The sequence below is a fragment of the Neolamprologus multifasciatus genome, chromosome 7, assembly GCF_963576455.1.
Source record: "Neolamprologus multifasciatus chromosome 7, fNeoMul1.2, whole genome shotgun sequence".
NCBI lineage: Eukaryota > Metazoa > Chordata > Actinopteri > Cichliformes > Cichlidae > Neolamprologus > Neolamprologus multifasciatus.
Genome location: NC_140445.1, coordinates 44,699,200 through 44,725,489, shown reverse-complemented (window position 1 = coordinate 44,725,489; position 26,290 = coordinate 44,699,200). Strand labels below are relative to the sequence as shown.

The 26,290-nt window shown below is 40.2% G+C and overlaps 1 protein-coding gene across 1 annotated transcript in view; it reads right to left on the bottom strand.

The window, feature by feature from the left end:
- Nucleotides 1-26,290, bottom strand: part of LOC146515049 (copine-8-like) — a 73,545-nt gene that overhangs the window by 28,186 nt on the left and 19,069 nt on the right. The window contains exons 3-6 of the mRNA XM_085164706.1: nt 26,077-26,123; nt 25,297-25,400; nt 13,640-13,679; nt 3,448-3,524 (exon numbers count right to left, since the gene is read on the bottom strand). Of these exons, the coding sequence (XP_085020832.1) occupies nt 3,448-3,524; nt 13,640-13,679; nt 25,297-25,400; nt 26,077-26,123 (268 nt within the window). The remainder of the gene's footprint in view (nt 1-3,447; nt 3,525-13,639; nt 13,680-25,296; nt 25,401-26,076; nt 26,124-26,290) is intronic.

Genomic DNA, 26,290 nt, shown 5'->3' with positions numbered 1-26,290 from the left:
ATCAAGGCTGTTTAGTGAACATGTGCTGTTTTTACAAACTTAAGTACACAAAGATTCAAAATGAGATAATATTGTTCTTAAAATGGTACACGTTCTGGTTGTCACTAAGCAAATGACCCATATGCTATGAGGGTATTGTAGAGGCCTGTGTTTGTATCCGCCCCGGGCCATTTTCTCTCCATCTTCCACTTGCTCTCTCTCCCAGCTTTCCTTTTGCACTCTCAACTCTCCTATCATAATAAAGGCTAAGAATTCCCCAAAAATACTTGTTAAAAATTGTGCATTTTCTCACTTCTGTTCTGTTATTAATAAAATATGGATTTATGAAATTTGCTAATCATTGCATTAGGTTTTTAAGTACAGTTTACACAGTATTCCATTTTTGGAATTGGCTTTCCAAATCATCTGCGCTGAGCTTTTTCAATGATTACATTTATGTTAGCTTTAATTACCAAGTATCTGGATCTGTGCCATACACCAATACAGTTGCTGGATGTACCTTGTGTTACGTTACAAAATGTGTCCCTTTAATTACTGATGTGAGTCAGCTGTGTAAAAGAGAAAGGGTGGCACCTCAGGCAGAAGAGATTGAAGGACACGCCCACACAGGCACCTTCAGGAGGAGGCCCTGCTAGGGCCGTAACACCTTGCTAACAAAGTAAGCTAACTTCAGCCGATAACTTTACATTCTCATCCAAATATTGTCACTTTTGGCATCCAGAAGTCCAGATGACAACAAATAAAATGCCACATTCAAGGGTTCAAAGAGGTAGTCAACAAAATAGTCCATCATCCATATACAGTCTGTGGTTTACAGTTGTTCTTCTATTTTTGTTGTTGTTGCTGCTTTATTTTTATTTGTATGATCCAGAGCCACTCGACTGAGCAGGAGTGAAATGCTTTCAACTTAGGAAGGAGCACAAACAAAGTAACATACCCACACATACACACACACACACACACACAGTTGCCCAGACTTGCAAATATTAATTGCAGAATAATGACAAATATCTAAAAATATCTTCACAAATCCTAAAAAAGTTACAAATAAAACATGTAGGTGCTAGAAAGAAAGCACAAAGACACAAACACATACAATCACAAATCTAAAAGACAGTGAATGACTGCGGGCAGAGATGATTACATAACTTAGTGACAGCAACACATTCTTACATCATATTTCTTGTGTATCATTCTTTAGGAAACCCATTCAGTTCCAACCGCTCGTTGATTCTGACACACACAGACACACACTCACTGACAGAGAGAGACACACACTAATGGATGTAGATGCCAGTATGGCCACTTACTTTCAGCTCACTCAATTTCTCCCTTTCGCTCACTCTAACACACACATATGCACACACAAAAAGGACACCCACTGGAGGACATGGGGATCAGACCATGGTTGGACAGCTGATGGCTCACTGTCTTTGGTGGAAAATTAAAACAAGACGAACAGGTTCTTTAGTTCTGCTCTGTGGGTTGAAGCTGCAATAATATCAGCATGCAGCTAACAACCAAAAAGAAGTCTGAAGACCTCTTGGAGAATTTACAAGAAAGCTTTCCAAGAAAACTTTGGTCCATGATCTATGAGGAGCCTTCGTGCAGTAAACGAAACTCTCACTTCTGTGTAATTTTAAATTGGGCTGTATTCATGCAGTAGCCTTGTTTATATTTAAAGTATTATTAATGAAATATTTTTAAAGAACCTTGAACTGTTTTGGCTTTTCTAAATACCCATGAAGCATTCAAAACTCATGAGAATATATTAGCAAATGTCTGTACCTTTGACTTCCCTATTTAATTAAGACTTACATCTGGATACAAATCTGGATAGCCGATCAACTCTATCTAAAGCTCCGAAAATCCACTGCCATGTTTTTTTAAAGTGTGCACGTGGAGTTGAAATTGTCGCAGACTAAAACACATTCTGTGCATCACTGAAGTCAATTTGATTATTGTATTTTGTTCTTCGTGAAAAAAAATAAAATAAACTTCTTTCTGGATGTTAGCTGCCTTCTGTTCCATTTATTCTGTTAAGACGATCCTACGTTGATGTCCAAGATCTGGGGAGGCCCAATATGAATGATAGTGTTCCATTATACACTTTTCTACCCAGGTATGGTTTTTACTGGATTGGCAGAGTGTGATAGTAGATGAGATCCTCAACAGAGCTGGATAAATTGCAGCCTCAAACCATGACAGAGCCTCCACCGTGTTTTACAAATGGCTATGGATACTGACTGTTGTACCTCTCTCCTGACCTTTGCCCTACATACTGATAAATTATTTGTATTTGAACCAAGAAATTGCTGGACTTGCTCTTCTCGTCACTAAACCCATTAGTATTATGTGATTAATAATAATATAAATACCTCAAGTAGCTAAAACCTTTGCATAGTTCTGTATCTTGTTCTTGTTTTCACCTGTAATTTGAACCTATTCACAGGTTTGATCAGTTGTGTACCAATTTATGCCTATGAGATAAATAAACCTGAATCTGCTGATCTACTGCTGAATAATGAATCCTACTACAACTAGTACGATTAAAAAGCTGGGAACCTTGACAATTTGTCATTACTTCAAAATACAATGTTTTCAAACCAGACTTGTTAGTACTTTTTCAAATTGATGATTGAATTGTGATTGTGTAATCACTTGTGTGATGATAATTGTAATTCTGTTCAGTATGGAAGGCATGTTGGCAGTTAGGCTAACAGCTCGGTTCTTCCTCTGAATGTACTACTCCACTGTTTATGTTTATTTTTGTCAGTACTAGCTGATACTGGAGAGAAACTGTCAAAAATGCTAGCAGGGGACAGACTTCCTGTGCACTAGAGGATGCTTCCAAGCTAACATAAACACCCCATCAAGCGTAAATTTGACATGAACTGCTACAGGTCTAATCACTGCTTCTTTTCCTGCTATAATTAGCGACCGAGAGGATGAAATCACAGATTCATTGATTTTAAAATATTTCTGATGAGATTCTTTAAGTCTTAAGTTCAGTTAAGGCTTCTACAAAAAGGAGATGTGAGCTCATCACTGACACATTCACTTTGGGTGAACTGTCCTTTTTCAATATTTGATTTTTACCATCTCAGCATGTTTGCAGGCTGTCATTAGCTCTACTGCTGTTAAAGTGTTCATCTCATTTGGCTGTTGGAGGCAGCGTAGGCTTTCATCAACATCGTTACTCATTTTCATGCCGCTGCTTCACTTCGAAGACAAACAGTGGCAATCTTAAAATCACATGCTGATTTTCAGTTCACGCCTACATGATCTAAAATTTTAACAGCTTTTTTGAGTTACCCATTGACTCCCAGATTAGAGTAATGTAATACAAATATTTTTGCCCATCACTTTAAAATGGCAAAAATCATATTCCAAGAGTGTGCTGACTGTTGGTCATTGTGCGTGCATTGTGTGGTGTGTGCCACTTACGTCAAAGGTTTTTCTAAGCGGCTTCCCAGGGAGCCGACAATTTCACCCAGTGTGCAGAAGGCCTGGCCCAAGAAGTCCTGCATTAAACAAGGGAAACAAGGTTTATGAGTTAAAGAGGAACATTCATTACAATTTTCTTTATATATCTTTTGCATTTGTTCCTTTTTCTTAAATCTGTCCTTAAAGACGGTTTAATATTAATAATTAAGACATTTAATTATTAATTTGTGAGTTTATAAGCTAAAATACAACATATTCTCTTATATTTTTTAGCTTGCAAAATCCAGTGATTTCAGTCTTTATTATAGGATTTTGTACCATTTTACCCTGCCACTTATCATTGTAATATCTTTTTCAGCTGCAACAAACAAGGCTGAGCCGATTATGTGACTGGCTGTGGCTTCAGCATGACTGAACAAACAGCCATCATACAGAGATACCACACAGCAGTGCCACGTGGAAAACAGAAAAAAAAAAGCTATAGGTAAAACAAAATAATTAAGTAACAAAGTAAACAAAGTTGCATTTGCACCTGCATTGGAAATATCTCATTTGAAGCAGATTTAAAGTGAAGCGTAAAAAGAAACAAATTACTCAAATTAAATGTCACATTCCCTTCTCCATCCACGTTTATTTTGCACACTGACATCTAAGCCCAGCGTGCAAAGAGACTAGTGTCCTTGTTGATCACTGCAGGGTGACCACATGAGAGGAGTCAGTGTAGAGATGAGGAGCCCTTGGCCAGCAAGAACAGCAAAAGAGAGAGGCAGAGGAGGGTGCATAAAAAGTGGACTGTTCATGCACCAATACTAAGGCCTCCCCTACGAGACTGAGAATGCACACGTATAAAAGTGCTTGACAGATGAGCCGTGTTGAGTCCGCTGGGCAGAAAGCTGCTCCAAAGATCTTTGATGGTGCTCAGTATATTTCTCCCCCAGCCGAGGTCTCAAAACAAAAAGGGATGACAAAAACACTCTGGCCTTTCCTTAACATGTGTGCTACTAGCGAGGAGCCCTAGCCCACTGCCTGCTGCACCATTGAAAGTCTAAGGCTAGGAGTTGAGGTGCAATAGATTCACTGTACAGAGAGAAAAGGTTTGAGGGGTTTCCCTAATAAAAAAAAAAAAGTTATATATATATTTTTTTACTTTACTTCCAAACCCCTTATAGTCCCACGCGTGGGATACTTTGTCCTCTGCATTTAGCCCATTCACTCAGTGAAACAGTGGGCAGCTACCAATCCAGTGCCCGGGGAGCAGTGTGTAGTGACGTTCCTTCTTACTGATGTTGCTGTCATTCGGTCTCGCTACACATCACTACGGCGGTCTTCCTCTGCTTGTCCATCACTACTATGTCCGGTTGGTTAGCCACCACCATTTTGCATGTCTGTATCTGGAAGTCCCACATGGTCTTAGCTTGGTCATTCTTGACCACCCTACGGGGGGGGGATCTCCCATTTTGACCTCGGACTTCCAGGCCATACTCGGCACAGGGGCCTGTCCTTCGACGATGGGTTCCTCCTCTTTCTTGGGTTTCTGCTGCCAGACGTATTCACTGAACACGTGATTGGTTGTGGTCATCTTACAAGCAGTAGTAAGTAATCTTGAATGTTTGTTGTCTCATCCTGGACTGTGGTTCTGACACTCACCAGTCCCCAGCCTCCTTCCTTCCACTTAGAGTACAGCCTAAGGGTGCTGGACTTGGGGTGAAATCCTCCATTCATGGTGCATGTTTCGTGGTCTTGATGTCAGTGGCTTCTATCTCGTCCATTGGTCAGCTCATTATCCCAGCAAGGTACCTGATCATGGGCAGGGTGTACGTGTTGATAGCCCGGATCTTGTTCTTGCCATTCAGCTGACTTCTCAGGACTTGCCTGACCCTCTGTAGGTACTTGATGGTTGCAGCTTTCCTAGCGTCTTCTTCATGGTTCCCATTTGCCTGTGGGATGCCCAGGTACTTGTAGCTGTCCACTATGTCTGCAATGTTGCCTTCTGTTAGTTTGATACCCTCAGTTCTGACTAGCTTCCCTCTCTTTGTTACTATCCGACTACACTTCTCCAATCCGAATGACATTACAATGTCATTGCTGTATATCCTGGTGGCGTGGATCAGTGAATCAATGCCTTGTTCACTCTTGGCATACAGCTTGATGGCATCCATGTACAGGAGGTGGCTGACAACTGCTCTGTTCTGTAGTCAGTATCCGTAGCCAGTCTTGTCAATGTTCTCACTGAGGGGCTTCAGACCTACGCAGAACAGCAGTGGGGACAGAGCATCTCCTTGGTAGATCCTGCACTTGATGAGCTTGCTATGGGTTTGAAGTTGGCCTCTAGTGTTGTATGCCACATCATGTGGTACCGAGGCAGGTTATTGGCCAGTAGTTGGATGGGACCGCTCCCTTCCTGGGGTCCTTAGGAATCAGGACTGTCCAGCCTTCTATTCTGGGTGTCTCTCATCAACTAACAGCTGGTTCATTTGTATTGCCAGATGTTCATGGAGTGCAGTCAGTTTGTTCAGCCATTGGGCATGAATAATATCGGGGCCTGGTGCTGTCCGACTCTTCATACTGGAGACCATTTCTTATGTGTCTTATTGGTTGTACCCAGTGATATCATGAACCAATATAAACAAGAAGTGCTGGGCCGGCCCCTCCCATATCCCTGTTTTGAATAATTGCATATACATACAAGAAGGTCACACAAAGGGAGGCTCCTCTGTCAGGTAAAAATGACTGTTTTAGTCAAGATAGGCTGCATATAAAGTGCTCAAAAAATGTTTAAATCAGAGTAAAGCATCAAGTCAATTAAACTTGTGGGATATTGATCTGGTCAGTTAAGTACCAGAGGAGGTTTTTAATCAGTTTCAGCTGCTTTGGTGTTAATGAAATTAACAACAACATGTGCATGCATCAGTCACTATCAGTCAAGGACTGGCCTCCAGAGCCCAGACGTCAACATAACTGAAGCAGAATTGGATAATCTTGACAGAAAGCGAAACAAAACTCAATCAGCATCCAAAGAAGAGCTTTGGAATGTCCTTCAAGAAGGCTGGAGAACTGTTTCTGCACACTGCTTCAGGAAATTCAGAGACAGCTTGTGAGTGTTCAGGCTGTGTGGGTGGGTGATTAACTGATTGAACACAGGAGATTAACACAGGATAGGTAACAAGTGAATAAATAGATAAAATAGATTAAACTAATCATGTTGGAGGAGCAGAAGAAAAACATTGGAAACTTATCAAAGGAAGCAAAACTGACAGCAATAGACAAGAACCAATGATTACAAAAACCTATAACTCGAGGAAAAGAAAAAAAAACCAATCCAATAACTGTTACTTGTGATTCCTTGAGTTTTAAAAACCTAATGGAAAACAGAGCTTTTGGGTATCAGGCCCTCTCCTGTGCACCTAAATCCAATCCAGACAGACACGCACTCTGTAATTTACAGATTAGGCTAAAAAACGTTTTTGTTGTTGTTGCCTGCAGTCAGGAATGAATCATTCCCTAGTTACACTGCTATAGGCTCAGGCTGTTGGGGGGACTTCCCATGAACATTACTTGTCATCTTCCCATGTATATGTCGCTACTTCATGTCATTAATTTTGTCTTTTTCTTCCATAGTTTCTGTTTTGTCCTTGGTCACTGTACTCTTCTCTTGACTTCCCCCTCAGTTCCAATTGTTCGTAGTAGATGCCTGTCCTCCTTGTATCCTGGAGCTGCTGGAGGTGTCTTCCTGTTGAACAGAAGTTCTTACTTCTCAACATTACCAAGTACTTGTTCATAAAAAATCTGATCATTAAAGATTCCTCTCTCAGTACCTTTCTCAAAACAACTGTTGTTGTGAATTGGTACTATATAAATACAACTTCCTGTGCCTGCGTGGGTTTCCTCCAAGTACGCAATAGTCCTCCCACGTCCCTAAGAGATGCTTGTTAGGTTAAATGATGATTTGAGCCGTAGGTGTGATTATGATTACTTTCTATCTCTGTCTGGTCTGTGATGGACTGGCAGGCTATCCAGAGTGAACACAGATTCTGCTAGAGTAGACTTCATCCATCCATCTAAAGAAAGTGGATGGATATTACTGGTCCAACTAGAATTTTGGCAGAATTGTATATACAATATGTACATATCATGTGCACAATCTCACACATTACAAGAAACTGTTTTAATATGGACTAAAAATTTAGCTTGAATAATATGAAAAAATATGTTGAACAAAACAAAAATACAAATATAATATTAAAATCCTAAGTCTTCAGAAAACTATAAGAGGTGCGTCAATAGCACCAAACAACACAAAAGGTAGAACAGAACTTCGTTTGAAGGACCCTTGGGCTTTAAGTCTGTTGCACTCAGTAGGTATTTCTTGCATCACACTTGTGAACAGTCTAATAAAGGAAATGCCACTATTCTTTTAAAAGCTGTTAAACACATAACAAGATGTGATGTGCTTTTCTAACCACAAGACATTTAATAAAGGGAATAAAAGCTCCAGTAAAATCCAGCCGTCTCTCAAGCAGTCATGAGGGAACACCAGCCAGTTAACTTAATTACTGCCTGCAAACAAAAAAGCAATTTCTCCGCCTGGATTCATTTGCTTATCATCGAGTGCTGAATAAAGACTTTGTAATGAGACCGCTGTTTGTGAGAAGCACTGGTGTATTTTTCCACAAAAAAAACATGAGTTAAATAACTGTGCGTGGTGACAAGCAGCGCTTAGGAAGAACGTCATACCCTAGCCTTACATCCAACTTTACTGTGTGTCCTCTTTCTGAACTGTTTTTCCTGCAGCTATAAGTACTAAAGGTATGTGAACCATATGGCACGGGGGAAAACATCTGTTTTGATTAGAGAAGGGAGGCATCCTCTAAGGGTGCCACTGAAGCTGCCAAAAAAGATACTGTACTTGTGTGCGTTTGCATTTTTTCTTCATTTTTAGCCACACGACTAGAAACGAACTGGACAATGGAGCCATCACTGTGTGCCAGATCTCCTATCCCACACATCCACAATCACGACAGGATGCATCCAAGCGTCCTCAGCCTTCATGCTTAGAGTGAATTGCAGCGCTCACATTGCTCACTACTCACAGAGGAAGCCTCGGGGCACGCTGAGGTTGGGGCTGAGGAAAAGAGCTCCGCCAGCAGTTGGCAGTGAGGTCGAAGCTGGGTAATAGGAAGGGGGCTGGGTGTTGAGGTGAAGAGAGAGTTTTATACTGAACTAGTACTGCTCAAACCTCTGTTTGAACTGAAAGGGAATGTTGTAGCTTTAAGCCAGGGATATATCAAATTTCAGAAAAGTAGAATCCTTAATCAGCAGCAGCATGACAAAACAAAACCAGAAATAACAAAGCTGATCAGAAGCTGTCTGATATTTATGTGTTTTATTTGATCATTTCATTGAACTTTTTCTCTTTCCTTGAGTTGCTGTCAAATGCCCAGGACAAATTTAATCTCTTTGTTATATTAATAAACCACCTTTTGATAAAGATGACATATTCAACATATTAAATTAGAAACAAAACAATGGAACCTACATGAATGAGAACTTTAAGATATATAGCCTCTGTAGCATTGCTGCCTAAGTTTAGGGGTCAGCGCAAATTGATTGATAACTATCCATTTAAACTAGTCCTCAAAGAAAGTGTAAGTTCCATAGGTACTATCACAAGAAATACAAACAACTTGTATTTATTTGAAGTTAAGGCCACACTAACTCATATGAGGTGTGGAAATCAGTCCATAAAATAAAAAAAGCAATACCTCATTTCAATTTGTCCAATCTCCCCTTCAAGCTCCTCTTTGTTAAATGGCCGGTATTTGTATAGCGCTTTACTTAGTCCCTATAGACCCCAAAGCGTCATCCACCCATTCACACCATTGAATGTAGAAAAGATGGACGACGCGACCCCGCCTCCTACCATTGAGCCAAAATACCCCGCTTGTGGAGGCTGCCATCTTGCAAATTTGGAGCCAGAGTCTGCGCACTAGTGACTTGAGGTGGAGCGACTGTGTAACGCTCCCGCCCACACACCCGCTGGACGTGACCGCAAACACGCCCCCCTACACTTTTTTACGAAGCCCGGCTGCTCGAGTTTTTTTGCTGGTTTACCGCGACTGACGACTCGTTTATTTAAGGTAAATACAACCATGTCACTGTTATAAAAAAGACACACAGCTTATCATCTTATAGTTCTAAAATCACTCTGTTGTTAATTCGTTTTCTAGATTAGCCGCTAGCATATACACTGTGTTAGAGGCTTGTTGCTAGCTAGTTAGCGATGCTACACACCTGCTACTCTAATAGTCTGTGCTATTGAAGGATTCAGCACTTCTTGTGTTTTTTTTTAATCCATTTTTAGACAGCGACGAGATCAGCTGCACACTCTACAGAGGCCCAGAGTTACTGTTAATATCAAAAATATAATGCTGTCCTTTGAGATTTTAACATAAGACTGAGTGTAATGGATCTAAAACTGTTTAAATCTCTACAGCCTGGTAACATGGAGACTTTAAAAACATCAGCAGAACGTTTCAGTAGTGTAGTCTAATTTGTTCTTTTCATTTAATAATAGACTCCATATTATATCAACAGCTACATTCACCCTGGAGAGAAACTAGTGAGGGAGACCATCAGGACCAAGCTGGGTTTCCTGGGTCCAGCGGTTTGGAGAAACTTCTTCCCTTTCTTTCATCACAGCTGTCCTGTGCCATAAGTTCTGTTAACCCGCTGTAAGAGGCATCATTTAAGAAACAACAGGAAGACTGAAGCTCATCGCATTGATCAAGCAGGACTCATGATCTTCACCAGCAGCTCCCTCACAGGGAAATCTTCAGCACTCCTCCGTAGGCCCGCCCCAGGAGATGGATAAACCCAGCATTTCATCAACACTGTGATGAGACCTTTGGTTTGTGTAATGTAATAAATAATCAGATACTCCCCAGAGGCTCCGGACTTTTACATAAAGATATTATATTCAGTCCTGTAGAAAGTTATATATTTAAAAATATGTGATCCTCTCTGGTTACTCTGGTATGAATAACTCTGAATCACTTCATGGTAAATAACACACTATCTGCAAAAAACTGTGAAAGAATTCCAGATGACAAGTTTGTAGTTCAACATACAAGTGACGACCTTTGACCTTCATCAGGTTTTATTTAATTGTGTTAGAGAAAATCTCATATGTTCTTCGTGCAGCTGAGTACATCAAGTGTTTAAAACGGAAGCTGTGCAGGTCTGAGATCAGCAGCATTGTGAAACACCAAACTGAGGTCCTGTTAATGCTGATATATAGTGACACAGTTACATGAGTGATTAATCCTTTTGTTTTTTTGTCTTTAACTTTATCAATAAAACAGCTGCAGCTTTCACTACAGCACGTGTGGTACTTTAACCTTTGTACTGTTTCCATCAGTTCATTTTGCAGTTAACATGTGAACATGTTGGATGATTTGTCTGCTGTCACTAGGTGGTGCTGAGGACTGAATCGGAGGGCAGCTCCTGTAATCACAAAGACAACAGAACCATCAAACTCAAATATAAATTTTATCCCTCAATATTGAAATAAAGCTGATTCTTCTGTCCTCACACACTCAGGATCTGAAGTTCTTCTCTTACATTTTTTTCAGTATTACAGTACACTAATCCATAGTTCCTGATTAATGATGAGTTACTGAAGTACAAGCTTTAAAAAAAAAATGGTTACTGTCTTTACAGATGTGGCAAGAGACTGAAAACATGCTGTTGTTTGCACATATTTAATATTCAGCTCTGCACAGGAGCTGAAGCAGGGTGCAGCCTGTTGCTTTTACAGTATAATACTTGTAATAAAAGTACAGTAACAGTAATTAGTGACTGAGCAGCCCGGAGCGTTTCTCTTGATTTCTTTAGTAAATTCATTCACCTGCACAGCTAAACGAACCCTGACAGCCGAGTGCTCATTTTAGCTAGCTAGGTCTCAGGAGCTAGCTAAGGACGGTAGTTACGGATTAGCTTACAAACACGTTTAACTTACCGAAAAAGTGCAGCGGGGCCTCGGGTCCTTCTGTCGGGTAGTCCAGTTTACTGAAGAACACCTCAGCAGTGTTGCCAACTCCTCAGTAAGGGAAATCGCTATTGGTTGTCCTAAAAGTCGCTAGAAGTCGCTAAATGACGTCATCACCTAATTTGCATAATTGGTCATGCTAATGTAATTGTAACCTACGCTGCTGGAGAGAGAAATAACATCGTGGACGAGACATAAAGTGAGCAAAAAACGTCCTAAATGCATTTATAATTTATTTAGAACTACAAATTAAATTTCTTTTAGCAATTATTGTTTTTGTAATGTCACAATTCCAACCCTGCTCCTTTACCCGGGCTTGGACCGGCAAAAGTGACCCGAAATAGGCACTCTGGTGGAGTTACTTTGTGTGTGTGTGTGTGTGTGTGTGTGTGTGTGTGTGTGTGTTTATAAGTAGTTTTAAACCTGATCCACAAAACAGCATAAGAGTAAAAGAAGAACTTACTGCGTTACAGCACCCGCTGCTTGTTGAGAGTAAAAGCGATATGCGCTTTCACGTCTTTTTTTAGCGACTTTTTCTAGAAAAAAAGTCGCTAGGGGGTCTGAAAACTCGCTAAATATAGCGACAAAGTCGCTAAGTTGGCAACACTGCACCTCAGGCTGTCAGGTTAAAACACTCGGTCGTGTTTTCGTAGCGTAAACGCTGGTCCTCCTCTCAGAGCCTACGCTCTATCTGCTATTCGCGAACAGAGAGATACGCAAGTTTCTCCGTGACTGCAGCTGTCAGTCAAAGCTCTTATGATGATGTTTCACCAATTTAACATCACCGCGGTAGGAATTAGAATCAAACTTATGGGAAAGGAGACCCCTTGAACATCAATCAGCGTGATGAGAACTATTGAAAACAAAAGAAAGAATCTTTGGAAAAAAATTATCTAAGGAGAATAAATTAATTTTAGTCTGACCCCAGTCCCATCCGCTAACATGGAGGAGGCGGGGTTTATGACCTATACTGCAGCCAGACACCAGGGGGCGATAGAGACGTTTTGGCTTCATTTTCGGGGACCTGTCGCGTCGTCCATGTCAATGATTCACACACTGGTGATGGCAAGCTACATTGTAGCCACAGCTGTTCCGGGGCGTACTGACAGAGGCGAGGCTGCCGGACACTGGCGCCACCGGGCCCTCTGACCACCGCCCACCAGTAGGCAATGGGTGAAGGACACAACGACCGAGACTGTCAGAGCCGGGGTTCGAACCGGCAACCTTCCGATTACAAGACGAACTGCCAACTCTTGAGCCACGATCGCCTCACATGTTAGCATGTCTGGCATTTATATTTTGCTTCTCAATTCACAAAAAGGTCCTATTTTGTTTCCGTGCAATAGATCTCATTGCATGGATCATTCATTTTAACTCTGCTCTGATTCTCTTTACATTTGTGAAAACAAATGTGTGCTCACAATCAAACACCTGACTGATGTGCTGCCTTCAGGGACCGTCTGTTTCTATTAAGCACTGCGGTCAATTCTTAGATGTGTCAAAACACAGCTTCCAAAAAGCTATTTCAAATTATCAGCCGAACTGAACGTGGTCTGGAAAATGCACAAGATGACTTTAACGGCAAGACTGGTAAAATATAAATTCATTTTTAACTTTCAGGAACTTTTCGATCGCTTTGCATTTAACCTGTGCTAGAAAACCAAAAGTATCAAAAAAGTATTATTTTAAAAGAAAGAGTATATGCAAAGTAGAAGATGCACCCATAACTCAGTGCCCTTATTTATCTCTAATCAGCTGATATTTTTTGTTTTTCTTTGTTTTTTAAACATGAACAGCATCTATGAGGTGTGAGGTCTTGGTGACCTACAGACATAAGGAAACACTTTAAACCTCAGCCCTTGGTTGTTGTGTGGCTCTCAGCCTTCATTCTGGCCTTCAGTAAATGGAACAAAGTTCAATCAGACTGAGATCACTTACTTGACTTGGTCAGTCAAGAACCGTCCATCTTGTCACCCTGAAAAGCTCTTTGGTTGCTTTGCATGTGTGTTTATGATCACTACTTTTACCCCCAACATTCAGATTCAAATCAGGCTGCTATTGTTCTGGAAGGTTAACTGTGGAAATATAAAATTGAAATGAATGCATGACTGATTGTTGAACAGCTGAGGTGAAAGAGACACTCACATGTCTGGAGAGGTTGTCACTCTTGCAGTCTAAATCATACCTGCAGAGAAAAAGGAAAAAGATTAAATATCCAAACATGGACAGTGGCAGCACAAACTGACTGACAGATATGTGACTGAAAGGGGACCATAGTGTCATTTTTTGCCTTCATTATCTAGAGGCATTAATGCAAGGTACAGCAGTTCTCACTAATCACTGTAAAGAAGCTATTCATGCTTAACACAGGTCTGTGATGGCGGGACCAAAAGCTTCACTAAAACGATTTCATGCATGTGGGTACATAATTACCAGGCTCAGTACTTTTAGGTCAGGTGAAGGCTTCAGCAATTTTACCACCCAAATTTTCCAGCTTTCAATTATGACGGTTTAAAACTTTTGGTTTGTAGTAAGTATGTATCTACACTGCCAATTAGATTATTTTAACAACTGCATAAAATATATTTCAAAAAGAAAGAAATAACACAGAGAAATATTCAGGGAATCAACCAGAGTCAGCATGCTACGTATTGTATTCATTTCAATAAACACCACTTTTATAAAACTTCATATAACTATCATCTATAGTATTTATATTATATACGCATATGCACATACATACACAAACACACCCGTCACAGATTAATGGATCTCAGTGGTCCATTCTTACACTCATAATGAGTAATATAGTGATTAGGTGCTTAAATGCTTTTGGAGGATTTTTGCATCTGGGAATATTGTTAACTTTAAAGCACAACAAGGCCCCGCATTGCCTCAAGGTTTAGCTATTCTATTTCAGCTAAATCGCAAATCCACTGACTGAAGCAATAAGAAACTCCAATGAAATTTTACTCGATGCATGTACTCTCGAGTAGAGTCTGGGTAGGTCTGGAACCAGCCAGAAAGGCACCAGTCCTGCAGTTTTTGTTGCTGCATCAGCTTATTGTACATGTATTAACATGATGAGCGTGTCACTCTAGGTTTGTCATTTTTCATACAGATGTATTTCAACCCAAACTATAGTCTTAACCTATAAGCAAGTGCATCTAAGTGCCTAAACCCAACCACACAATTTATTTAGTGTCTAAATCTAAATAACAAGTAAAAATGAAATTAAAAATTAGGTCAAAATTAAACAACTTGGACCAGGTTAACATTTAATGAGATTTAATGACCTCTCAATATTCCTCTCAAAGTTTTTAACTACGGTACATATTACTACTAGTGATGAGGGTTTTTTACCTGCCTGTTTGCAAATGTGCTATTTGAAATTGTGTACCAATTAGAAGAGCAGTAATATAGTAGTTTTTATAGTAATTTTTAGTATTGATTTAGTATCTGAGCATCATTTTTGTTTGACAGCCCTTCACGGAAGTGACAGGAAACCCCACGGGGTAGGCCTGCAACCTACTTGCAGGTCGGGGGACACTCTACATAGCCTGCTGCTACCAACACCATACTTCAGATAAGCAGTATATGATGGATGGATGGATGGATGGATGGATGGAGTGCTCTTGGCAGCCAGTATTGTTGTAGCTAGTCTGTCAGTGCACCAACACCAAACAAGATCTCACGTATGGTAAGAGAATGCATTGGATGCACAAGTCCCCTGGACTTTGGTAATACCTGAGAGGATGCTAACACCAGATGACAAAAACATTAACAGAGCGATTGTGACACTGCCTGTAGCACTATAAGCATCAATTCATTTTTACAGTCTGTCCAAACTGAACATGATATAGGGTGATGTACAATCACTAAATATTCATTCTTCCCTTAATCTGTAATGAGTTTTGACAGTCTGGATAAATCAGTATCCCACCCGGGGCAATCTGATAACAAACTTTTTGACTCAATGGAAAAATTGGACCAATAATTTTTTGTTTTGGTTTGGGTTTTTTTTTTTTTTTTACATCCAGTCCAAACCTGATGGCTACATTACTCACAACACAAGACGACCATTTAGCTGGATATTTGGTTGTGTTACACTAGTGGTAGGAAATGTGGCCTTGAGCCATTAACCTGAAACAGAGCCCTGAAGCTTCGTTCTAACTCCCTCAGTTTTCACTTTTTATCCAGACCCAAAAGACACCAACTCAAATGTAATCACTTTAGGCAGCTTAACAAGCTTCACTTGGCTCCTTCTGATGCTGTTGAAGGTTTTACTAAAAACTTACAGGCTTTCTCTTGAGGCATGCAGTGTTAATTTTCTGGTGCCCACTGAGCTTACAGTTGTCAAATGAAAAAATAAATGTGGCAGATCTTGCAGATTTATGACTTCCATCTGTGATCGCCGCTTCCCAACAAATGCTCGTAAAGGATTCATTCCTGTATTTGTCCATCCTAACATTCGTCCAAAACCAAACGCAGCAGCTATGTTGTGCATGCCATCTAATCTACTTGGCTCCCCACAGAGCAATTTATCCAGCTTTATTTATTTCCTGCACCACGGAACCTCCTTCGGTGTGTCAGGTGTGTGTCAATATGCGAGTGTCGTGTATGTGCAGCAGTGTGCAGCCGAGTGTGTAAATGGAAGAGCCTGAGCGTTTCTTTCTACAGACAGCATGCCATGTACGATAAGGCGCCTGCTGACAAAACGAGGAGATGCCGTGTGTCACTACAGGATGTGGAAGAGAGCTCGAGTACAGTGCCATTACTAATATATTTCCATAAGCGCAAGGAAGACACGTTACTGTTACGCAACATGCTGCCAGCAAAATGCACAGGTGCGCTTCATGTTCTATTCGCCCCTTGCCTCTGTGACTCCCAAAGGTTCATAAATGATTCATTTCATTTTATTTAATTATAAGAGACCCAAAGAGAGCAAGAGATAAAAAAAAAAAAAGAGAGAGGGAGCGCGGGGGAAAAAATATGTATGTATGATGATTTGGCAGCACATGTTCACCCGCACATACACACAAACACACACAAGAGTGCTAGAGTAGATGTCCCATGGCGTCTTGTGAGTGCACATTTGCTGTGTATGACTGGACGTTTGTGCGTGAATGTTTATGTAGATGACGTCACTCTGCATCGGCACTGGGCCAGACAGGATTTCTCTCGGTCCTGCGCTGTCTGTCTTTGGGAGTGGGGGGTTGCTGCTCAGAGCTCTGTTTGAACTGAGCAACGATGACTAATGACAGCGCACAAATAAATGGGGCCGAAGAGGCAGGCAAACAACAGACAACGGCTCACTGACACTTCAGCGTTGTTTCCTAACAGCTTCATAAACCACTGAAAAGCTTTCAGGCTGACTGACACAAGATATCACACAAATATTTTATTAGCGGCCTCTACACTCACATGATCGAGATGATGTTTTACCAAAAATACTGCTATGAAAGGAAGTGAAAAACCATCCGACCTTCAGCTCATGTAGTCCAAGGCCATTTAAAAGGCTCTTATTAAGTTGTATCTTTCTCCCCTTTTGCTTTCAGAAAGCTTTCTTCTGATTGGCTGCCCCTCACAAACAAAAGCTCTGAAAAAACAGGTGGGTGGAGCTGCAGAGTTATGTGTCTGCCATGACGACATTAAGGATATAGCCGCTCACTGAGATCATACCAAACCAAGAGTAGAAAAACTCTCAGAAGCAGCCTGAGACCTGAGCTTTTGGCTTTCAGAGATTCAACACTGACCTCATTATTTGACACTGACCGTGTTGCCTTAGAGAAAAGTATGGTGGCTCTGAGAGGTCAAAAAAAACTTAAATATCTGCAAATGGAAAAGTGGGACACAATAATGTGATGGAACAACTGCAGAAGTAAAAGAGCAAAAAACTTGTAAAGGATTGCATTTAAAAGTATAATACTATAGACACATATTTGTTACTGTTAGCAAACGTCTATCTACTGTTAGCTTATCAGCTAGGTTTTTCTGTGTACTTTTGCAACATTTTTCTATTTGCTGTTGTTTCTACTGTTACTAGTGTTTTTAGTGTCAGCGCATGTGCACATTTTCACTAGTCACCGTTTTTTCTTCTAAAGTGCATATTATTATGCATTATAAATGTTTTTATGATTAAGAATATTGACAAGCATGTTATATTTACAAAAAATAATTAATTTTGGATAGAAAAGTTCGCATCCCAGTGCAGCACTGTGGCATGGTTAGCACTATTGCCTCACAGCATGAAGGACCTTTGTTCGACTCCACCACCTGGCCGGGGCTTTTCTGTGTGGAGTTGCATGTCCGTGTTCGTGTGGGTTCTCTCCGGGTACTCTGGCTTCCTCCCACAGTTCAACGACATGCAGTTAGTTGGGTTATGTTAATTGTTACTGTGTTCCTATGTTAATGTAATGAGTGAGTGTAAATGGTTGTCTGTCCCTCTATGTTAACCCTGTGACACACTGGCGATTTGTCCAGGGTGTACACTGCATCTTGCCCTATGGTAGCTGGGATAGGCTTCAGACCTTCTGCAACTAAAACAGAATAAAACGGACTATAATCAATTCTTCTCATATTCTTTTGTTCGATTCCTTGTGTACATACACAGGGAATATTTTGTTCTTTCATCTTGGATTGTGTGTATGTTAGTTTTCAGCCTGCTTCTTTGTCCCAATCACATCTTGTCTATATTCTATATTTTAAATCTCAATGTTTCCTGTTGTTTTCATCGTATTTTAATGTTAACATTCTGGATTACAGCAATAATGCAGTATTTATATTACCACAGTGAAAGAGAGGCTTACTCTAATGCACAAACTTTTACATTTATATATAAAGCTGTGTGTCTTTCACACCGTGCCATCATTTATTTTGTTTTTCAGTTCAAATTCAGTCAATATTTATTGTTTTTTTTTCTTCCCCCAAAATGGAAAAGAAACATGCATTCTTCATGGTGAATTTCTCCTTCTGCTCTGTAAAGGTCTTTGTTTTGCAGGAGATATTCAACATTAATATATTTAAGCAAATCTGAACTTGAAATTGGTTCCACTCTTTTATTCTTGAGTACCTTAAATATTTTTATATAGCTATATCTTTATTGTATTCCTTTTTTGGTGAGCATTTCTCTTCATTTTTTGAGGTCTGATCCAATTTGCAACACTTGATTAGACCACCATCCACCCAGGGGGAGCATCTCAAACCATCAAATAAATAAATAAAGTAGGGGAGCATTCGGCATGGCCAGCGTCTATAAGGGCAGTTTGTGGGGGCTTAGTGCTAGCTGGCTATATGGGTCTATTGAAGGGATTTGAAGCTTTATAAAGAAGATGGAGGTAAGGAAGGAGTGTAGGAGCAGCAATGAAATGAGTCTCAGACCTCAGGACAAAGCAGGAGGCAAGTGCAGTTACTGGTCCTGTAATGAGAAAGAACCTGTGTGTGTACATGCATGTTAAAGCTTAACATGAGTGCAAAAGACTGCTTGAGCAGTAAAGTGTATGCATGTGTGTGTGTGTGTGTGTGTGTGTGTGTGTGTGTGTGTGTGTGTGTGTGTGTATATATATATATATATATATGTGCGCGCATGTGTGTGTGTATCTGGACATTTGTCTTGGTTTGAGGGCAGGCAGTGTGTGTGGGCGTCACCATGTCCTAGCTGCGAGTGATCACAGGACCATCAGCCCAGAAGACAGTAACAAGGGCCTGATGCTCACCCACTCACAAGAAGCCCCACAGGGAGTCAGCTAGACGACGCACACACACACACACACACACACACTACACACACACATTCCATCACCCACTCTTCACTACTTGTCAGCTTTTAACATCTTGTATGATATTCTGGAAAAGTCTGCACTACATTCCTCTGGTCCACAGGGATATACACACAAACATTAAAGCACATGCACAGAAATGCTTGAGTTATTTATACTTTTACACACAGAGACATTCAAAAACACATTCTCAATGGCTGGATGATATAGATGAACATCAATTCTCCTTATTTTTATTGCGAGATGGTGCAGTACAGAATTTTTAGGTCAGTATTTTCTGTGAGAAATATTACAAGCAGTTCTTTTAAAACAGACTGGTGTGTCAAATGAGAACCATTTCTTTATGTCATTTGATTCATACAGTAAAGGTATGAAGTGAGGTTGAGAGGTTATCATCAACAGTCAGTATTTTACAACTCAAATACAATGCAATATATTGTTTAGTTTCATATCATAACTCAATGCATCTGGGCACGTCGATATGTGCTTTCATGTTAACTTTGAACACGAAACAGTTGTTGGTGCCAGATAGGCAAATGTGAGTACTTCAGATATATGCTGATCTACTCTGGGATTTTTTCCACAACCATCTTGAGGATTTATAGAGAAATAGACTGAAAAAGAGAAAATATCCAATGAGCAGCAGTTCTCTGGTGAAAATGCCCTTTTGATGCCAGAGGTCAGAGGAGAACATGTGACAGGATATGTAAGAGTGGATGCATCCTGTTTTGTATCAATGGTTGGGGGATATTTTCCAAGTGCCCCCTTAGTACCAACTGAGCATAATTTAAATCCCACAGGCTAACACAGTACTGTTGCTGACCATATCGCTTTATAACCACAGTATACCCATTTTCTAATGGTTGCTACTACCAGAATAAGCTTAGCTCATCTCAAAATCTCCTTCTGAACAAAACACTGTACAGTGTTCAGCATAGTTCACTGTACTCAAATGGCCTCCACCAGTGTTGGTCAAGTTACTTGAAAAAAGTAATCAGTAACTAATTCTGATTACTTTCCCAAAGAAGTAATCCCGTTACTTTACTGATTACTTATTTTCAAAAGTAATTAATTACTTAGTTACTTAGTTACTTTTTAAAAACACAACCTGAATCGGTGACAAAGCGATAGATCTTTCAGCCCAATTCTACTTTTTCTACATAATCCATCATACAAAATGTAATCAAATGGAAAAGTCTCTTTTTAAAACTTGTTTTATTAGTTTTAATCTTTTAACTTTATGCATCAAGCAAAAATTTAATTATATGCAATATTCTCTGACTGGAAGAAATTTGTTTAACATTTAAACTTATTTTCTGCACATTCCAGCACATAAAATAAATTTTTTTGTGTGTTTACACTCACTCTTTCAAATAGATGCAAGTAAAACACAGCAGAAAATAAATAAAGTCAAAGACTCAGTGGCCCTTTTACAGGGAGGTTTGCCCTGGTGCAGGTGTGTCGCAGCGGTCAGTGGAAGAATCCGCGAGTTTCTCTGTGAGTTTCCCATTACGTTGTAGCGCACTCGGTGCTTGCTTGGAAGTTTAGGGGGTTTTTTCGCTGTAAAAAGAAGTTTTCTTCCCACGCACAACGGACACTAATGTTTTTGTCACTTTTTATGGAATCAAACTCAAAGTAAGGTCAGTACTTCCACGCTTTAAACGCTGCATGCTCATACTCTCTCCCGCACTCGATATATTATCCATTGTTGCTCTGCACACAGCTGTTGTCACAAACATTGTCATGAGACACTCTCGCAAGAAAATCACAGTTTTAGTAACGCAGTAACGCAGCGTTCCTACGAGAAAGTAACGGTAATCTAATTACCGTTTTTGCAATAGTAATCCCTTACTTTACTCGTTACTTGAAAAAAGTAATCGGATTACAGTAACGCGTTACAAATAACGCGTTACTGCCCATCTCTGGCCTCCACAGTCACCAGATCTCAATCCAATACTTCTCAATCTGTTTTAGTCAAGACAGGCTGCATATAAACTGCTCAAAAAATGTTTAAATCAGAGTAAAGCATCAAGTCAGTTAAACCTGTGGGATATTGATCTGATCAGTTAGGAGGTTAAGAGTAACAACCAGAGGAGGTTGTTAATCAGTTTCAGCTGCTTTGGTGTTAATGAAATTAACAACAACACGTGCACTAGTGTGTCACTGCTGCTATAGCTATATTTCATATATATATATATATATATATATATATATATATATATATATATATATATATATATATATATATATGTATAGATAGATAGATAAGTGTGCATGTCTGTTTTCACGAGGGTGGCCTGAAGGCCCAAATGAGATTGGCCAGAGGGTAAATGCCAATCAGGCACTGTGGGGCCTGACTGGCATTTGCCATAGAATACCAGAACTGGCAGATCCATCACCAGTACTCTCACAGATAAGAGCAGGTTTACCCTGAACACATGTGACAGCCGTGAAAGGGTCTGGAGAAGCCACGGAGAGCATTATACTGCCTGTAACATCGTTCAGCATGATTGGTTTGGTGGTGGTTCAGTGATGGTCGGGGGAGGCATATCTCCGGAGGGATGCACAGACCTCTACAGGCAAGGCAGCGGCACCCTGACTGCCTGCCATGAGGTATCTGGATGAAATCCTACACTAGTACAGTGGGTCCTGGGTTCCTCCTGGTGCACAACAAGGCCTGGCCTCATGTGTCTATGCAGGCAGTTCCTGGAGGATGAAGGAACTGATACCATTGACTGTCCCCCACACTTGCCTGACTTAAATCCAATAGAACATATCTGAGACGTTATGCTTTAGTCCATTTTTCATTTTTATTTTTGGGTGTTTTTGAATTCAGCTGCCCGTAGGCTGATCATTTTCATTTCTACCAAACCGTTACCCACTCCATGTCAGTATAGATATCCAGCGTGATATCTGTTTCCTTTGTGATCTGATGTCTTTACAAAGTGTTACTTTAATTTTGTTTAGCAGTAAATATTTTTAACAAGAATAAAAGAGCTATACATCTCCCAGCTCCATCATATATTCTTAACATGTACCCTTTAAAAAAAAAAACACTAATGCACACATATAAATACTTACACCTCAAACAAAGTGGAACACACAGTGCATATCTACATGACTAAATGTATTCAAACAATCCAGAGTGTCTGACACAAACCATTAACCAACTTAAGATACAATACACCACCTGCACAAGCACTTTGCATCTACACACAAACACACACCCAGAATCCCTCCTTGACCTTAACTATAACCTCCCACAGCTTGTGAGCAGCATGCGGCCATGCTGACAGGCCAACAAGTGAACAAACAAAAGAGCCATTCCATATTTCATGAGCTACCACAGGAAAACACAATGACAATGTGTGAGGCTTGAACACAATAGGAAAAAAATGCACTGCAGTCTTGCTTTGATAGTTTGTCTGTTAATGCCATTTCTCTGTTCATTTTCATACACCACGACTGGAGATGCATACAGCATGTATGTGGATAACAGAGCATGTACATGTTATACCATTAGCTATAATAAGCAGCTTGATTTTGTCAGACTCCTAATTCATAAGAAAATCTGTCAGTGTCAATATGCCTCATGAACCAACTAGGACAACTTTCACATTGTTGCACAGGCTTCATAGCCAATAATGCAAATAAGCCTAACTGCCAATTGTCCACCAGCTATTTTACTAAGCTGAAATAACTTTATGTAAAACAAGTGTTCAATAAAACTCAGCCTTGTGAAAATTTTGGAAACTGTTCTTTTGTTCATTGAGCTACTGATTAAATTTGTTTGAGGGACATATGTACTAGCTATATTTTATATTTTCCTTGTGTTGTTTTGTGTATGTTCTACCAGATACTGTGGTACCACACCATTTTTAAAAAGCCATGTGCATTTAAAAATGCATAAATATAAAGAGAGCACAATTAAGTGAAAGAAAAAGGGACCAGAACCAGATCAAATCTGGCCCTCCTCGTATTCGGAGAGTGGTAGTCTGAGTCCGAACCATCAGTTTTACAGCCTCGTACTGACAAAGATAAAACCGCATTAAAGTAAAGTGGCTAAGCAGAGATGTGTAAATGTCTGTTTTTGACTTACAGCAATAGAAATGGAGAAGTGAAAAGACTGACTGAGAAAAAAAGGACTGAGCTCTCTTTTTTCTAGAAACATCTTAGGCTGTTCATCTGGGTACTTTTTTTAAACTTCATTAAATGCAAATGTTTCAACATGTACTTGTAATTCTTTGCACTAAAACAAAGTCAAAATTTCAGAGGTGTTTTCAATCGGTCATTCTGCAGCAGTTTTACTGGTCAGCCCACTAGAGAGCCAATCGAGCTGTGTGCGGTTGACAAAATGAAATGATTCGACACCCTGATTTAATGGCTTTGTCCTCTGCCTACACTCGACCTCTCCGTCAAGTTTTGTTAAATTTAGCTTGGTGGTTTTCTCTAATCTTGCTGACAGGAAGTCAGATGAAAGAGGGGCACTCTGAAAGTGCAGATCTCCACTAGAGCCAATACCCAGCCAGCACAACGTTAAAGAAAAATGATCCACAGCCACATCGTATCGGCTTCTTTCTTTGGCCGTAGTAGTTTGATGAAACTCAGCCTGGTACTTTTTCACAAAAGTTCTGTTGACAAAGAAACAAACCTGACACAAGGCTCTCAGTGAAAACACACAGCCTCAGCAGGGATAAATGCGTTGATTTAAATGTTTGGGTTTTTTTATATTTAGTTTCACAATTTTTAATCTTTAAAGAGATGATGTGCTTTAGCCATGTGATTCATGCATCGCAATCACAGTTATTCATCAGCTTCTTTTCTACCAGCAGACTAGCAATGCCTACTCATAGTCAGTCACATGCGCTCAAGCACAGCCTTTGGATTAAACGTATTCAACTTTAAATGGCTTATTGTGGTCCACCCGCACCAATGCAGTGTGCCAATGCAGATCAGTCCACCACAACTCACTCCTCTGAGGTCAGCTTTTTCCCACTGGTAATTTATTATTACATATTGTTGTATGTATTTATAAAAGGTTTATAGAAGGTTTAGTGTGATCTCTAAAGTCAGTGAGTCGAAACTACAGCATGGCCTCAAAGTGTTGCCATAAAGTGAGCCGATGTTTTTAGATCAAAACTCTGGATTAAAAAAATATTAATGTATTCGTCAAATTTGTGTGTTGCCTGTTGTGACACAAACTCACACACCAGGAAATATTCTGAATTTTAAAGAGCGTACAAATTATGTCTGCAAAGAGTGCAAAATTACATGCAGGAAAGGTGGGGAGGGGGAAAGAACAGGAGGGGGTCTTGAGGGAAGGTGTCGGTTGTTTTCTAATGTGGCAGATGAAAAAATCAGCTCCTTTAGCATAACAACTTCTATATGAGCGGCAAGAAACTCTGCACTGACCCAGAGATACCCGCCCAGTGCTTAAGGCAGTCAATTAAAATTGTATGATCAACTGTGTCAAACGATGCACTTAGGTCTAAAAGGATTAAGACCGAGCAATCTTCTGCATCTGCTGTTAAAAGGAGGTCATTTGTTACTCTCATAAGGGCTTTTATGCACACCGCACAGCACTTCACATTTAGAAAAATAAGGCTGGGGGTAAAAAAAAAAAAAAGAAGGCAGATGTGGTATGTTGACGCTCTTAAAATATCTCTATGACAAACTTGTCTTTTTAGTAGAACCCAAGATGAAATAACCAACAACAAGCGAATCACAGACATAAAAAAAATGTGTGATTCACCGCGGCCATCTGGCCCTATTTTGTCATAAAGCAACGAACAAATGGGATGAGTTCAAAATGAAAACGCTGGTGAAACAGTGGCACGAAAAACTTGTCTTTTATTTAGAAGAGAGAAGACGTACATCTCCCTCAGCGCAAGCCATGAATATTTCAGTCCTAACTCAACTTCGCCCCACGCAGAACAGCACCCGTGCTTGCGCAACACACGCTAGTACACAATAACAAACACACGCACGCACACATTTGCACGGATAAGTCAGCTGTTAACTTACAGGTCAAAGCGTAGATTCTGTCTCTCCTCGAAGAAATAGTCAAGGATGAACTTGCGGACAAAGTCGGGGTTGAGGGTGTTGTCGATGACTTCTGTCCTACCAAACTAGCGGGGAAATGACAGAGGTGATATTTTATTACTGGGAGCAATAAGGGGGTGGGACACACTGACATTGACAACTGACAATCTGAATCATACAGCATATAAGCACACCAGCTACATGTCAGACACTTTTTTATGAAACTAGGCTAATTATAGTAATATTTACATTTCACCTTCAGCACATGCACAACATGTGCCACTCCTTTAAAAACTGCTTTCTTGTTCAGTCATTTATTCACCAGGAACTCTAACTTGGTCACATGAGATATTGTGTGTGTTATTTGACAGAGGGCCTGTAAATATCTCTAGCCCACATAGCACTCGCTAAGCTAGTTTAATTACACAAATGGATAAATATGGATGCACACCAAATGACAGGAACATAATTAAACATTTTCATGCTTTCCAAAAAGAAATGTCTGCACATAACTGTTAAGATTCTATCATTAACACAAGAAAGCACAAGAACAGAGTGAGCTTGGTTAAATTTGGTCAATTCAAACTAACACAACTGTCCCAAAAACACCATTACTAGCAATTGTTTCATCATTCAACAAATGGCCCACAGGCAAACTTGAAAAAAAAAAAAAGGATTTAAACGGCTTTAGCGTGACTCACTGAAAAGCTGCACTGCTACCATTTATACACAATGCCTTCACAATCCCACCGCTGTACTCACCTCTCTCCATTCCTTGTTGGCTATTCCTTGAGTGTACAGGACACAAACTGTTGAATTAGAAGCAGGGAAGGGAAAAGAGACAAGAGACAGTCAGATTGACTGAAGGGTATTTAACAGTGAACAAAACAATGCTAAGATGTCAGCTGAGAGCTAGTCCGCCCCTCTGGACCCCACCATAAGAGGAAAACTCCCTAATTAAATGTCACTCGAACTT